At 39.6% G+C, this 16343-nt stretch overlaps 1 protein-coding gene across 1 annotated transcript in view; it reads left to right on the top strand.

The window, feature by feature from the left end:
• LOC107559399 (low-density lipoprotein receptor-related protein 12-like) overlaps positions 1-13443 on the top strand; it is a 15830-nt gene extending 2387 nt beyond the window's left edge. The window contains exons 2-7 of the mRNA XM_016243208.1: positions 4537-4593; positions 5223-5358; positions 6261-6463; positions 8484-9585; positions 11349-11481; positions 12087-13443. Of these exons, the coding sequence (XP_016098694.1) occupies positions 4537-4593; positions 5223-5358; positions 6261-6463; positions 8484-9585; positions 11349-11481; positions 12087-13016 (2561 nt within the window). The 3' untranslated portion in view covers positions 13017-13443. The remainder of the gene's footprint in view (positions 1-4536; positions 4594-5222; positions 5359-6260; positions 6464-8483; positions 9586-11348; positions 11482-12086) is intronic.
• Positions 13444-16343: the final 2900 nt, after the last annotated feature.

The following is a 16343-nucleotide window of genomic DNA, read 5'->3' as shown; positions in this document are numbered from 1 at the left end:
GCGGTGGATATTTGTGCATATTGTGGATGAGTTCTTCTGTGTCATCACGTTCTATTAGTTCTACAGCTTCAGTTTCTGAACTTTCAGGCTTAGTAACACATACAGCTGTTCCCTCACCACAGTGCAACAGTGAAAAGGGACCCCTTTCAAACAGTGTCGCTTTCAGAACGTTGTTTAAGTGACATACACCGGTATTGCGGTATTTAAAAAATTCATATCATAACATAAATAAACACCTGTATTCGGTATGAACCGGTATACCGCCCAGCACTACATGATCTGCCATTTTCGCTATTATCCTCGCTTGTTTCTTCACAATACCTGCAGAACTTCTGATGATTCGGCTGTGCAGGTTCGGCTGGTGGCTGGCATAGAATATGGGCGGGTATATGCAAATGTTGGGGGCGTAACTATTAGTGATCCCAACTGTAACGTCACAGTCGGTGTTATGTTCTGATTCTCCTATTTTTCAGTGGTCTTTTGCATGCACGAGATTTACATAAGGAGGAGGAAACAATGGTGTTTGAGGCTCATGGTATGTAATTTCTATGTACAGAACTGTTATTATTCAACTATGCCAAGGTAAATACAGTTTTCCATTCTATGGCACCTTTAAACAGATTTCTTATCTATGAAACGTCACATGAAATGCATAAAAAAAAATGACTTGACAACTTGAATTATACATTAACTCAAACTCTCCTTCCATCCAGCTTCAAAATGAATCGCAAGGACTGGGTCACATGGCATTAAAGAATAAAATGACTTTCTTGAACTGACCACCGTCTGGACCCCATAATGCACTGAAATGTGCACAATAAAAAAAAACAGCAACATTATTGTTGATCATAAATATTCTTTCATGCAATACCAAAACGAAGCAACAAAAAGTTCACGCTTACTACAAATGGACTATTTTACCCAATATTGTGTTCTGCATTTTTATACTACCTAATTGTTCATTTAACGATAAGATAATGCAAACACTAAATCAATCGAGTCGAGATTGAAAAAATATTTGGTGTAGCATTTACTTTTGAAACTATTTCACTCATAACTTGCAATTAAATTTCAGAAATAATTACAAAGAAACGACAATTAACACACTGAATTAAACTTTGATGTGACAGAAAGAGTCTAATAGAGTCGGCTGCGGTGCTTCTCTGCCGCTCACTGCACAGAACAGACGCCGAGAGAGCTGACACTTCTCCGGGAAAGTCAGACCTCGCGTTCGCGGGACAGCACTGGCGAAATCTTCCAACTGAACCATAGCTAAGCTTTATCCAAAAAAGTCACTAGGTTTGTCAGTATGAATATTCTATGGGAAAAAGTCGCTAAAAGGGTCTGAAAGTTGCTAAATCTAGTGCTAAAGTCTCGCTCGTGTGTGTGAGACGCGGGAGCTGATGGCAGGGGCGGTGGATATTTGTGCATATTGTGGATGAGTTCTTCTGTGTCATCACGTTCTATTAGTTCTACAGCTTCAGTTTCTGAACTTTCAGGCTTAGTAACACATACAGCTGTTCCCTCACCACAGTGCAACAGTGAAAAGGGACCCCTTTCAAACAGTGTCGCTTTCAGAACGTTGTTTAAGTGACATACACCGGTATTGCGGTATTTAAAAAATTCATATCATAACAAAAATAAAAACCGGTATTCGGTATGAACCGGTATACCGCCCAGCACTACAGCATCAAGCAAGCGACTGCCTTTCACTGACCCCTGGCCATCCTTATTCTTGCAGTTGATTATTTAATAACAATAATCATTTATTTCTATATTTCCCCTCCAAAACCCAAAGTTGGATTTATTTTTAGATATATATATATATTTTTGTAATTTCATAAATTGTCGTCTTTTTAATTGCTTGTGAACTATTGTAAAGACCAGTGCATCTGTTCCAATTGTCAGATCTGTTGCTTGCAACATCACAACTCTCCTATTGATATAGGCAAGCTGAAATATCCACCGTGTCCGTCAGTTGTTCTACATTTGTTGTGTGGCAGCGGCCAGGTTTGCATGCCTGTGTTTGCATGCGTGTTTCCCCTTCGCTGTGCTTCCATCATGAAGTCAGCTGCTGTAAGCAAACCGACATAAGTGAGGGAAACCCCAACAGATGATCAGCCAGCTCAAACAATATATGCCCTTCAGGGCTATCGTTGGGCTGTGGTCGTGCATAAAGAAAAAAGTAGTCTATTGTGAATAGCATGCCTATAGAATACTGAAAAAAATAGAAGAGTACTATGCCATTGGGACATAGAACTGAGGGCGTTAGCAGTTAAAACGCTGACTATTAGGTCATGTTATGTGGCTATTAGATGGTTGCTTCTGATTAGATTGTATTGATGTTGGATTTTGGCTGAAGGTGACATACTAGAACATGGCAAAATACTAAGCAGACATCACTTATTTACTATAGCAATTGCCCCAGTCAGTGTCTCTCGATTATAGTGAAGTTACTCCCTTCAGACCTCCCTCATAAAATTTGAAATTGATATGAAAATAAAAAATAGAATTTGTTAGCATATTTTGGCCAATGCAAATCCTACTGCGTTCTGGTTAAATAATATTTAATTAGTTAGTTTTGCATATGGGGGTGACAGCTTTCCTAAAAATATATCCTATTCCTAAAATAAGACACATCCCTATAATATCGCCTTGCTTACAGTATCGCAACATATCGTGTCGCAACCCCTGTATCGTGATGCGTATCGTATCGCCAGATTCTTGCCAATACACAACCCTAATGGCCATACAAGACTAAAGGCCCGTTCACACCAAGGACCATAACTATAGAGATACCACAGCTATAACGATAAAGGCACAGAGAAACAATATAATTGGAATTAGGGATGGGCGATATGGGCTTAAAAAAATATTACGATAATTTCTGATATTTATTGCGATAACGATATTAATGACGATAATTTAGGGAATCCTGTTTTTTTTAGAGAAAAGTATTATCTTTCCTATTTTTACCCAAAATAGGGTATTGTGAGAGCATTACTGTGTACACACGTAATGTAATGTAATGACTGTTTAATTCATACTGGAAGCCGGAGGGGCGCCCTTGTGCAGAAACTCCACATATGCATAGAAGTAATGCTCCAGGAAGAAGTATCCAGTGATCACTGTAGCTGAATAAAACGCAGATAGAGAAATTTTAACTGAGGAAACCTGAAGACAATAAACATGCGATTGCACAAAATATATGGTATCTGTGTTCTTCAAGCAGTCTTGGGTATTTTTTATAAGGATAAAGTATATTTATAATGCAATGCTAATCGACATAGCCTTTATCACTGTATATAATACTATAAAATAGTATGATGTCTGCCTTATTCTGTGATACGAAACTATGTCCGATCACAAAAATAAGTTATTTCAAACACTCGACTATGTTATGAAGTTAATATGGAGAAAAAGCATGTCAATAAATTAAAATATCTTTGTTGGACAACAGGTTTGTAAATGACTCATACACATGTAAAACTGTGTCGCACACGTGCTACGTACATTTACTCAAGGCTCAGAACGATTTTTGTCGCACTGTACAGCCCTATCCAAACCTGCTCCAGATTGTAGAAGGAGCTGCTCAATTTCACGTCTGCCTTCCTTCACGTCACTCCACACAGTCGTACACAGAAATATGTCAACAACTAGACTTTATCGTTATTATCGCAGGAAGACGAATTCTTATCACGTGGAGAATTTTTACCGGTATATCGCAAACGATAAGATATCGCCCATCCCTAGTTGGAATCACTTTCAGAACATTTTTTTCCAGCTGATGAATGATAAAAACATTGACATCCAATCAGAATCCATCCTGCTATAACGTGCTTGAGAATTTAAAGCGGCAGACGCGCATGCGCTTGGAATAAACAGACGATATCGTCCACTGGTGTGGACGCTAATATCGTTATCTTTCTTGGGGTGAATGGGCCTTAAGCCAAGTTTTTAATCCAATCACTTTGTTGATCGTAAGCGTTTTGAGATTTTCTAGCGTTATCTTTCAAGTTTAGCAGTTGAAAAGGTTTGGATGAACCGTGGCTTCGATCAGTCAGAACAAGTTAAAATATTAGCCGAGGGTTATGCAGACCTGATGTTCATGGCTTGATCTCTTAAATGGATTAAAATGCATGGCAAGCAGCTTTGGTTATGCTGTTGGCTTAATTACAATGTAGGTTCAGCATTCCCTTTCCATTCTGATTTTGAAGTGAAGCTTTGTGTCTTCTGAATTGTTGTGGGCGTTTGAACCAAATTTCGCAACGATGTGGGAAGCATTCTGGGTCAGTTTGTCACACACAAATGGCTATTTTAGTATCTGTTTGATAATGACTCCACATTGTTCCTACTTGCGTCCAACTGTGGATGAAATTTCAACCCTTGGTGTTCAGAGCCCTGCTGCACACCAGATTAAGTTTAATGGATCAGCTCCTTGCCCCCTTTAGGTTTTCATCTACACGTATTGCTTTCTGCAGCAGAGTAGTGTCATGCATCTTCATTCATTAGAAAAATGTTTTTCTGTTTTTACAGGAAACACCGTTTCATCGCAGCACAGCGAGAACGTTTATGTATCAGGCATGTCAAACGGTGAGTCCTGACTTCAGGTTTGGTTTACAGACCCAAGCTATAGATCTTGTTAATCTTCAGAGCAAAATAGACTCTGTGTGGATGACTGTTAAACAGAGCTCCTCAGTAGTTTCTGAAGTCCTCAAACACAGCTTGTAGGGAACTGTATGTGCCTCTGCAGATCAAAGGAATATAAAACATATAAATGCTCATGATATTTAGCCCAGATTAGTGTGCACATGTTACCTCTTGCCTAACTGTTAACTGAATGATTACTTGCTACTCTTTCATCCACCCCATTTCATCAGCAGGCATGTTGTATTTCCAGCATTGCTTTTAGGGGAAGTTCTGCAACTATATTAGTGTAGAAATGTTTTTATAATAATTCACTATTTTGGTGACCAGTGCACACTATTTTGGTGATTCATATTTCTTTGACCAGTATCCACTCACTAGCTTGTTTCCAAAAATTAGTGACCTATAAGCATTTCAAAACATTATTTCCCATTCTAGAGTAAAAAAAAAAACTGAGTGAGCAAAAACGGTGCGTGCTTAATTATTATGCAAGTTGATATTCTGGTCTTAATCGCCCATTATGTGTTGAAATGTGCATGCAGGGTCTTAACCTTTGTTTTTGTGGTCTTCTCCAGCCTGTGGCGATGTAGCGGAGCAGATAAGGGCGTCCAGTGGAGTGATAACCAGCCCTGGCTGGCCCTTTGAATACCCTTCTCGCATCAACTGCAGCTGGAACATCAGGGCCAACCCTGGAGAGATCATCACCATCAGGTAACACCTCGCCACCATACTGCAATATTTGCCCTTCCACTGATGCAGTCAAGAGCTGATCAAGAATAAAGAAGTTCTTCACAGTTTGCCTTAATTACAGGCTTAAGAGTTGTGGTTATACTGACTATAAATTCCTGCAGTGGTGGTGGAGTCTGATTCTCTGTACCAATGCACGCAACTGCGTTTGCCAAAACAATCTGCCTCTTTAGATGCAGATGCAAAACTTTGGGGATCTGGTTTTTTTTTTTTTGTCATTTCTTTAACAGAGATCTTTAAGGCAGAGCAGCATCTCTTGAATTACCAAGAGGTTCGGATTGTATTTTGAGTTCTGTCTTGGTTTAAAGGAATAATTCTGTGGGGGGTTTTCTTCAAGCTGCTGCCACCTTAAACTCCCTTTGAAAGCTTTTTTCCAATTTTTATTTTTATGTTCCGCATCTGCTCTATTCTTGCGCTGCCTGTTTGCTTCAACCAGAGTGTTTGTTTGCATCTTTATCCTAGAATGGTGTCTATGGTTACTGGCACAGAAATAGACCAAATGGGTATTTTTTCCATGGGATGTGATTTTTGTGGTAAACGCAGCAACTCGCTAATTCTGCAAATGGGAACGGTCTTAAATAGATGATTGGTTCAGTTTTCAGCGAGACGCGTGTACCACAAGTATACCTTTCTTTTTATAGGTATTTAGTTTGGTGGAGCTTTTCTCTGCATCATTTCTTAGTTGGTACTTCTTTATAGCAATACACATTCAAGTCTTGATCTATTGATGTTTGAGGCATGTCATGCAACGAGACGCAATCGTGTGCCTAATTTGAATTAACTCTGATGACAGGGATGGTTGTTTTTCATATTGTCACGTGCCCATACCCAATGTTCCTGTACTTAAAATCGGTTGTTCTTTTTAGTTTTCAGGACTTTGAAATTCAGAGCTCACACCGATGTGGTTTGGACTGGATCTCCATTGGAAACTACAAGAACCTGGATGGGTACCGGGCCTGTGGCTTGTCTATTCCGGCCCCATACATCTCCTCTCAGGATCACGTGTGGATCAAGTTCCACTCTGATGACAGCATGACTGGAAAAGGCTTCAGGCTCTCTTACATAACAGGTAGACCTGCTATTTATATCCCTTTAGATACACCTGTATCAGTGAGGATGCAGTTACGTAGATGTCTCACATTGCCATGCGACACTCGTAAATTCTCTCACTCTCAAATTGTATTTGGTTACCGCAAAATGACCTGCTTTTCAAGAACACATTAACGTCATTCTTGAATTGGTTTCTTTCTAAGGCAAGCATCACTGTTGTCATTCCTTAAAATTTAGTCTAGAGGGTTTTGGAAAAACTAGCCAATGATAAAATGGGATTAGATCTCACAGACTTGAATAAAGGAAGCAAGTCATGTTTAGATACCAGAATTTTATAGGCACTTGGGAGTTTGGCTGTTTTATGCTGACTATAGACATAAAACTCATACTTACTTTTTGCTGTTGCACATTACAATCATCCTCTCAGGGTTTTAAAAAGTCCTAATTTGCCCTTAAAAAATTAGGGCCTTAAAAGGTCTTGGAGCAGAAAGTCTTACATTTCTAAAGTTATAGCATTAAAATGTTGCAAGTACTGCAAAAAAAGAAAAATCGTTGTCAGTATATTTATTTTCCAGTACAAATATCTAAACATCCTTAAATCAATATGCATTTACTTGAGATGCAATTTGAACATATTAGGCCTTGTTTTCTGAGAAATTGAATGAAGTTTGAATTAAGCTGATTTTTACATTTACATAGTCATTTAGCAGACACTTTTATCCAAAAGCGACTTACAAATGAGGACAATGGAAGCAATCAAAATCAACAAAAGAGCACTTTGAAATATGCAAATATGAAACTTGATATGCAAGTGCTATAACAAGTCTCAGTTAGCTTAACGCAGTACACGTAGCAAGGTTTTTTTTTTATTATATAATAAAAAGAAAATGGATCGAATGGAAAAAGAATCGAGCAAGCTAGTGTTAGAGACCTTTTTTGCTTGTTAATTGTATAATAAATTAAAACAAAACCTAGATCGAATACAAAAAGATTAAAAAAGCTAGTGTTAGTTTATTTCAATAAACTATGAATGGAGTGCAAGTCTAAAAGGGACAAGTTTTTTTTTTTAAGAATATAATTAGAATAGAGAGTGCTAGAGTTAGAGGGTCAAATAAAGATGTAAGAGATGTGTTTTTAGCCGATTCTTGAAGCTGGCTAAGGACTCGGATTGAGTTGGGCAGGTCATTCCACCAGGAGGGAACATTTAATTTAAAAGTCTGTGAAAGTGATTTTGTGCTTCTTTTGGATGGCACAATAAAGCGATGTTCACTTGCAGAACGCAAGCTTCTAGAGGCACATAAGTCTGAAGTAATAAATATTGGTAAAGGGGTGCAGTGCCAGTGGTGGTAGGCAAACATCAATGCCTTGAATTTTATGCGAGCAGCTATTGGTAGCCAGTGCAAATTGATAAACAGAGGTGTGATGTGCATTCTTTTCAGCTCATTAAAAATTAATCTTGCTGCCACGTTCTGGATTAATTGTAAAGATTTGATAGAACTGGCTGGAAGACCTGCCAATAGTCCAGCCTGGACAGAACAAGAGCTTTAACATGAAGTTGTGAAGCATGTTCCCAAAGAAAGGGCCTGATCTTCTTGATGGTGAATAAAGCAAATCTGCAGGGCCGGGCAGTATTTTTTTATCCGATTTTTCTGAGCCTATTGGCAGATATTTGACCTTTTTAATCAAATTCACTTCATTTCGATACATTTCTCAGAAAACAAGATCTTAGAAAGGGTTTAGAAGGTACAGTAAAAGTTATTTTCAAATTCTAGTTAAGCAGTTTTGGTTTGTAAAATTGAAAGTTTTATTTTCAAACATTGAAGTGCTGCTAATACAACTCGTTGCATTCTCCTTAGTCTTACATTTAGACACATAGTTCCTTTTTAAATTTACTTTATTTGGTCTTAAAAAAAAAGTCTTAAATTATCCTTTATAAAACTTGCAGAAACCTTTGAAATCCTTCCAAAAACGAATTCATAAAACATTACTGCTAAAGCCTATGTCTCTTTAAATGGCTAATATCTTTGTGTAATTTGTAGGGAAATCGGAAGAAGCCAGCTGCAAGCCTGAGCAGTTCCACTGCACTAATGGAAAGTGTATCCCAGAGTCATGGAAGTGCAACACCATGGATGAATGTGGCGATAACTCAGACGAGGAGCTGTGTGTACAGCCTAATCCCTCCGCATTCTTCTCCTTCCAGCCTTGCGGCTTCAACCAGTTCCCTTGTCTCTCACGCTACACCCATGTTTACACCTGTTTGCCGGAGTCGCTCAAATGTGACGGCAGCATTGACTGTCAGGACTTGGGGGATGAAATCGACTGTGACGTGCCCACCTGTGGTGAATGGCTGCGCAATTTCTACGGTACTTTCAGCTCGCCCAACTATCCTGACTTCTATCCGCCTGGCAGTAACTGCACCTGGCTGATCGACACCGGTGACCACCGTAAGGTTATCCTGCGTTTTATGGACTTCAAGCTGGACGGCACAGGCTATGGCGATTATGTTAAAGTCTACGATGGACTAGAGGAGAACCCCAGGCGTCTGTTGCGTGTGTTGACTGCATTCGACTCTCGAGCCCCTGTAGCGGTGGTGTCATCTTCAGGACAGCTTCGGATACACTTTTATGCTGACAAAATCAATGCGGCTCGAGGCTTTAACGTTACGTATCAAGTAGACGGTTTCTGCCTGCCGTGGGAAATCCCGTGTGGAGGGAACTGGGGATGCTACAATGAACAACAGCGCTGTGACGGCTACTGGCACTGTCCCAATGGCAGGGACGAGCTCAACTGCAGCAACTGCCAGGAAGACGAGTTCCCATGCTCACGAAACGGTGCTTGCTACCCACACTCTGACCGGTGCAACTACCAGAACCGCTGCCCGAACGGCTCTGATGAGAAGAACTGCTTTTTCTGCCAACCTGGAAACTTCCACTGCAAGAACAACCGTTGTGTTTTTGAAAGCTGGGTGTGTGACGCACAAGACGACTGCGGGGACGGAAGCGATGAGGAGAGCTGCCCGGTAATCGTACCCACACGAGTCATCACAGCCGCTGTAATTGGAAGTCTGATCTGCGGCCTGCTGCTGGTGATTGCTTTGGGCTGCACATGCAAACTCTACTCACTCAGAATGTTTGAGCGCAGGTAAGTGAAGCCACTTCGCCAGACTAGAGCTAAAACAGAACTGGATTGTTCAGGAAAAATATTTATTATAGGGCAACTGTCAATCGATTAAAATTGTTTAATCTAATTAATTACACGATGTGGCCATTAATTAATCTTATCGCACTTCAAATTCTTCCGAGAAATTATCCACAAAAGATCATTTAAGCCATTATTGTTACATGAGAAGGGCATGAAATAGATATTACGAAAAGTAGCTGCAGAAATTGTTTTATTTTTTTGTGTGGGGGGGGTCTTTAATTAGTTATTATTATTTTTTTTCAGTTTTTTTTTTATTAATATGTAACTATGATATTGTTTTTTAATTAAATGATAATTAAATAAGGAACTAAAACTGCCAGTAGGTGGCAGTAAATGTCTTGATGAGTAAGTCATTGAGTCATTCATTCATTTGATTCTTTCAAACAGCTGATTCATTTAGGAATTAAGTAAATGGCTCTCTTTATGAATGGGGCATTGAATCATTGGTTCACCCAATTCATTCAAAACACTGATTCATTCAGAAATTGTGTGTTGCTTGGAGACACACAACAGTTCTGTCACTTTAATAGGTAATATCTGCGTTGGCAAAACAGACAATATTGTGTCTGAAATATAACACTATTAAGTTCTTATTTATTGAACTGTTGTATAAAATCAATATCACATTTGTACTCTTACTATTCAGCACTTGTGTGATTATTGCACTCATTGCTTCTGTGATATTGCTTAGCTATATCCAGTGTTTCCCACAGACTTGCACTCTAATGTGGTGGCACTTCCCCTGCAGGATATATATATATATATATACACACACATGTTTACTGCATAAAAACATCAGTCGATTTCCGTGTTGGTCTGAACGAAAACAGCAGAGAGGCTGATTGAAAATGCAAATTCATTCCTGCTGGCAGAGAATTTGGAGCGGCAGAAATAGCTGTTTCCCCGGTAAGGGCTGTAATCAAAGCAGGGCTGCGCTCAACAAATGCTACTTTATCAGGCATTATAGGAAAGATTAAATGAAAATGACATCAAAACTTTTCTGAAGACAGTCGGTTCCCTTCAAATATACATTCATATTAACACCCGCCCCGCATTTGATTTTGAAACGTGCATGGTTATTCAACGAAATCAAAGCCTTTTGGAAAATCTATCTGTGGCGGTCAGTTTTGATATTGCGACAGGCTGCCACAAATAAATCAATGTATGGAAAACACGGATATCAAATTATATAAATATGAGACAAAATCTCAAACAGGAGCATGTTCCCCCAAACTCTTGAATTTTAGGGGCATATAACTGCATTTTTTTTAGGCTACATCATGTGGTGAGTTGATGCATGGCATCACGTACGCGTCACCAATTTCGAGCATCCAGTTATATAATCACACATGTCTTGTGGAGCGCTTTCAGAGTATGCATTTATTTGTCATTTGAACTGTTTGGAAATGGAGCGTAAATGTGGAAGTCCTTCAAAGATTTCTTATCCTGTTGTGCCCTCTATTGGAGCAGCGACTAGTCGACATCAAGCTTAAAGCGTCATGGCAGAGCGTTGAAGTCGATTAGTCGGTGCAACCCCTAGTGTGTACGTTAATTGCATTAAAAATGTTAATGTTATTTTCCATTATTAATTAATTAGATTAACGTATTAAACCAACACCCCTAATTTATTAGTTTTATCAGTTTATGCTTCTGTGACTGTGCTCTCATCAACTACCAATGAATGGGAGTGGTTGTTCTTCCAGGTCATTTGAGACTCAGCTCTCTAGAGTGGAAGCCGAGTTACTGAGAAGAGAAGCTCCTCCATCGTATGGGCAGCTGATTGCTCAAGGACTGATTCCCCCAGTCGAAGATTTTCCTGTCTGCTCTGGAAACCAGGTAAGAAGACTACATAGTTATGTAGTTAAGGCCTAATCATCCGTTCTTTGTTTTTTGTGGCAAAAAACAGTCTTTTACCCTTCCATGTTTGGGCGCTAGCTGAAATGTTTAGACATATCCAAGAAGCTACGTTTTGCTCTTTTGATTTGAAGTTTCAGGGGTTTGTGTTGGTTTTAAATAGATATCTTGCATAGTGAGTAGTTTTTCTCAAAATGTCATTAGCTCACCATTGTCTAAATCAGTGGTTTTCAAACTTGTTCCTGGGGACCCACAGTTCTGCACATTTTGCATGTCTCCCTAATTTACACACCTGATTCAGATCATCAGCTCATTAGGAAAGAGCTCCATGAACTCAAATGAGTGTGTCAGATAAGTGAGACATGCAAAATGTGCAGAGCAGTGGGTCCCGAGGAACAGGATTGAAAACCACTGGTCAATTTTAGTTGGCGTATTGGCTAAATGAAAATGTATGAGCCAAGCCTTCTCTATAGTAGACTTGGTAAACTTGCATCAAGGTGCTGTCTGACTGACCTTGAAAAATTCCCAGAGAATATGAAGCATGATGGCTGACCTTGGGTAACACTCCCTATTGTTCTTGCTTTCAGGCATCTGTTTTAGAAAACCTAAGACTGGCAGTTCGCTCTCAGCTGGGATTCACCTCAATCCGACTCCCCACTACAGGGCGCCATGGCAACATCTGGAGACGCCTGTTCAATTTCACACGTTCACGGCGCTCTGGTTCTCTCGCACTGGTGTCTGCGGACACAGAAGAGGGTCCTGATGGCAGTGCCTCAGCTCGTGAGCCGGAGAGGCTTGGCTCTCACCGTGGACTCTTGCCCTTGGACTCTGACGATACGGACACTGAGAGTGAGCAGCATCCCCGCAGGGATGTCCCGGGAGCTGTTGGAGGCCTGATGGCCCCACTGCCGCAGAAAACTCCCCCTACAACAGCCGTGGAGGCCATCGTCTCTGTGTCTGCCAGCTCCGCTCCACTCGTCAGCCGGGAGAGCAGCATCTCTGAGAGCATCTCAGAAAGTTCTGGAGTAACTGGATCTTCATGTACTACGACTGCTACCACTACTTCCTCAAGAAGCCTCTTCAGCAGCGCTCTAAGCCGGGTCACCCGCAGCCTGCGCTGGATTCGTTTCTCTCTGGGGCGCTCTAGCGATGGAGGGTCAAGTGGCATTGGGCAGAATCACAGCCCTCTGCGGCAACTGGAGCAAGGAAGTGTGGGTTGCACTGGGGTCGGTATTAGAGGCGAGGATGAGGACGACGTGGAGCTCCTCATTCCCGTCTCGGACGCCGGCTCCCTGGACAGTGATGAGAGCTCCAGGCCCCTGCTGGAACAAGGCCTGGAGCAGGCCTTCGGGCCCCACCTGACCCCCGCTGCGGTCTCTCTCAGAGGCCGGGTGGTGGGTAGGGATGGCCCCTGTGAACACTGTGGAATTGTCCATACGGCACGGATCCCGGACGCTTGTATGGAGGCGACGGCGAAAACAGAAACTAGTGATGATGAGTCACTGCTGCTCTGTTAAGACTCAGATGAACTCCCTGACTTGGTACATGACCCATATGACTCTAAAATGCCCCTGCTCATAGCTTGCCATTTCTGTTGTCGCCCCCTAGTGGAGCGGAGGTTTGAATGTCTTCAGACAAAACGAAGAGCTTCAGAAATCAGGTACTTTTAAAGAGCGGTCTGTAAAGATCATACAGAGTACGAGAGCTCCCCAATCCCACTGTCCCTTCCACTGTGCAATATTAGTGTTCGTTGAGATGTTTACCAGGTCAAAGTCTATTTTTCTGAAGAGTCAAGTTAAGCTCACGTAGAGTCGAGAGTGAGCCGCTCTGCAGTTCTCCTTATGGGAAAGCAGCACAAACAGACGCGTCTATCCTGGACAGTGTGGGACAAAAAAGACTGAACACATACAAGTGCTCTGAGAGATTTGTTACCTAACCTTTAATTTATTTGTACTTTTGATGTCAGACTTTTGTTTTATTAAAGGAATGGTTGACCCAAAAATGAAACGTCTACTCACCCTAATGTTGTTCCAGACATGGTTTCTTTTGTACAATTATTGTGAAAGGTGTCCTAGCAGCTCTTTTCTACATTGTGTTAGATTTGGCATGATATTTTTTACAATTAACTATAGTCATGAAGAAGTCATATGGGCTTATTTGAGGGTTCTCTTTTGTTAATTGTTTTGTTCTACCCATGTAGTTTCACTGTGCGGAAAAGAGCAGCTTGGGCATTCTGCAAAGTAGCTCAAAGTTTGTTTAGGAGTTAAAAAAATAAATCAAAGTAATTTTATATTTCTTATGATAAAGTCATACAGGTTTGGAACAGCTGAGTAAATGACAGAATTTCCATTTTGGGTAAAATTATTCTGCTTGCAAAAAGTGGGAGATCAAAGAAAATTTGGTACGTTTGTTCATTTCAGTGTGAGTTTGTGTCCCTGCTGCAGTGGTACTTGGTGCATTACCTGCGATTTATGAGCGAGGGACATTTATTTATAACAGATTATAATCTGAGAGGGAGCTACTATTTTTAAACGATATTGCATTGTATAACAGCCACTTTTGTTTGTTGTATTTATTTTTTTGTTACCGTTAACCTTTTGGTAACCTTACTGTTTTGGTACTGAGAATTCTTGTGAGTATGTGTGTGTGTGTATATTTATTATTGGTTTTCATTTCGATAGCGTTTACTTGAAAAGCATGTCCAGCTGTCTTGTGCTAATTTTTTTCCATTTCATGATGTGTTAAAATATATATATCTCTCTATATAATTCTATACATGCATACACAAACATGCAAAAGATATATATATATATATATGTAAGAAAATTGTTTACTGCACTAAGAGAATAAAAGTGTTCATCCCTCTTGTGTTGGATGTTTTTTTTTTGTCTTAAAGTGTCTTAAAGATCTGAAGGTTGCTGCTTGGGGTTGACACTATTCTCTGTACTATTCTAATATACTATCTAAAATATAAAAACTACTGATACTGTAATTCAACAGTGCAAACAAGTAAAAAAATATTTTACAGTATTTTTAATTTTATTTTTTTAAGAAAATGTGTATGTAAATGTGTAATGAGATGACATGTTGTACAATTTTTTTTTTTTTTTTAAGTTTTATAATTTTTTTTAATTTTATAGTTTCAAAGCTGCAGAAGTGGGGAAGATGCATAAGATGTTTAGCTAATAGTTTTTACCAAAATGCCCACATTTAGGAATTGCATACTAAACAGCTTACAATTTACAGTAGATTGAGTTCACAAAATGTGTAATGAGATGACATGTTGTACAATTTTTTTTTTTTTTTTAAAGTTTTATAATTTTTTTTAATTTTATAGTTTCAAAGCTGCAGAAGTGGGGAAGATGCATAAGATGTTTAGCTAATAGTTTTTACCAAAATGCCCACATTTAGGAATTGCATACTAAACATCTTACAATTTACAGTAGATTGAGTTCACAAACAACTGACAGCCATGACCAACTGGGTTGCTTTGACCCAGCGGTTGGGTTGCTTTGACCCAGCGGTTGGGTTGCTTTGACCCAGCGGTTGGGTTGCTTTGACCCAGCGGTTGGGTTGCTTTGACCCAGCGGTTGGGTTGCTTTGACCCAGCGGTTGGGTTCAAAACAACCCAACCGCTGGGTCAACACAACCCAATAGGTGGGTTTGTCCCTTTTTAACCCAGCATTTTTTAGAGTGTACAAATGAATAAAAGAACATATACACAGACATATTACAGTATTACGGGATTAATGGAGGAAAGCTATACAAGCAATCTAAGGTTTAACAGCATTCAGCATACTTAAAACATCTCAGTATACTAACAGCTTATACTGAAAAACTATATAAAACACTGAACTAAACTAAAACAACAAACTGCGTGAAATCTAACTAAACAACATCGGCTCAAAACTATTATAAACCCGTGTTGTGCATTGCCAGAGTGTTGTTATTTGGTTACAAACGTGAAAAATAATAAAAACGTGCATTTTACTCCAGTTGTCCGAGTTTAATTTGTAACATCTAATTAGAATTGCAATATCTTCATGGATCATTTAGACTCGTACAACAGCCCACAGGTCTCCACAAAATTCCAGATATTGTTCTGTTTGCTCTTTAAGTCTGTGAGCTTGATTTCCTGAAGGCCAGTTTAAAGAGTTTCTGATTTTGACTCAAACTGGATTTAGCACTCAGTTTTGAACATGATATTGACCTGCAACACATTTTCAGGGTCACGACCTCTCAGTTATGAATAGACTTATGAATAGACCTTGAAAACATGTAACAGAGTGTAGAGCATAATTTACCGGTCATTACTGATGTCAGCAGCTGAGGCTGACTGAAGTAAGCAGCATCTAGATGGACAGAGAAACACGCGACCAGACTGGAGCTTTTAAAACAGACATAAAAACATGATCAATTCATAACACTGGCATATGATATAATTATTGGACATGACATTCAATTCAACCCACATATTGCAATTTCTATATCAGTGTCTCACTCGATTGTCTTGGGCTGTAAATGATTTCGATCAAAAAATTCATGGTCTTAAAGAGGCCATGAATTACTTTTTTTCTTTCTTGTTTTCTTCTGATCTTGACCTAAATTTCTCATCTTGACTATTTTTTTTCCTTGTGGTCACGATCATGACTTTTCATTTGACTGATGCGGTTTTATTTGTGTATTTAACATTTTTAAATGGTCTAACATAGCTATCGGTCAACACAGCAAGCGCATGCATATGGATTATCATACTTCAACAATTGTTTTTTTTACAGAGAAATATTAATTCTCCTATTTCTTACCCAAAATTAGGGTCATGTGAGCATTATTACACTAATTGT

This window comes from Sinocyclocheilus grahami, unplaced genomic scaffold (genome assembly GCF_001515645.1).
Source record: "Sinocyclocheilus grahami isolate Dianchi unplaced genomic scaffold, SAMN03320097.WGS_v1.1 scaffold683.1, whole genome shotgun sequence".
Taxonomy (NCBI): domain Eukaryota; kingdom Metazoa; phylum Chordata; class Actinopteri; order Cypriniformes; family Cyprinidae; genus Sinocyclocheilus; species Sinocyclocheilus grahami.
This window is presented reverse-complemented; position numbering and strand designations above follow the sequence as displayed.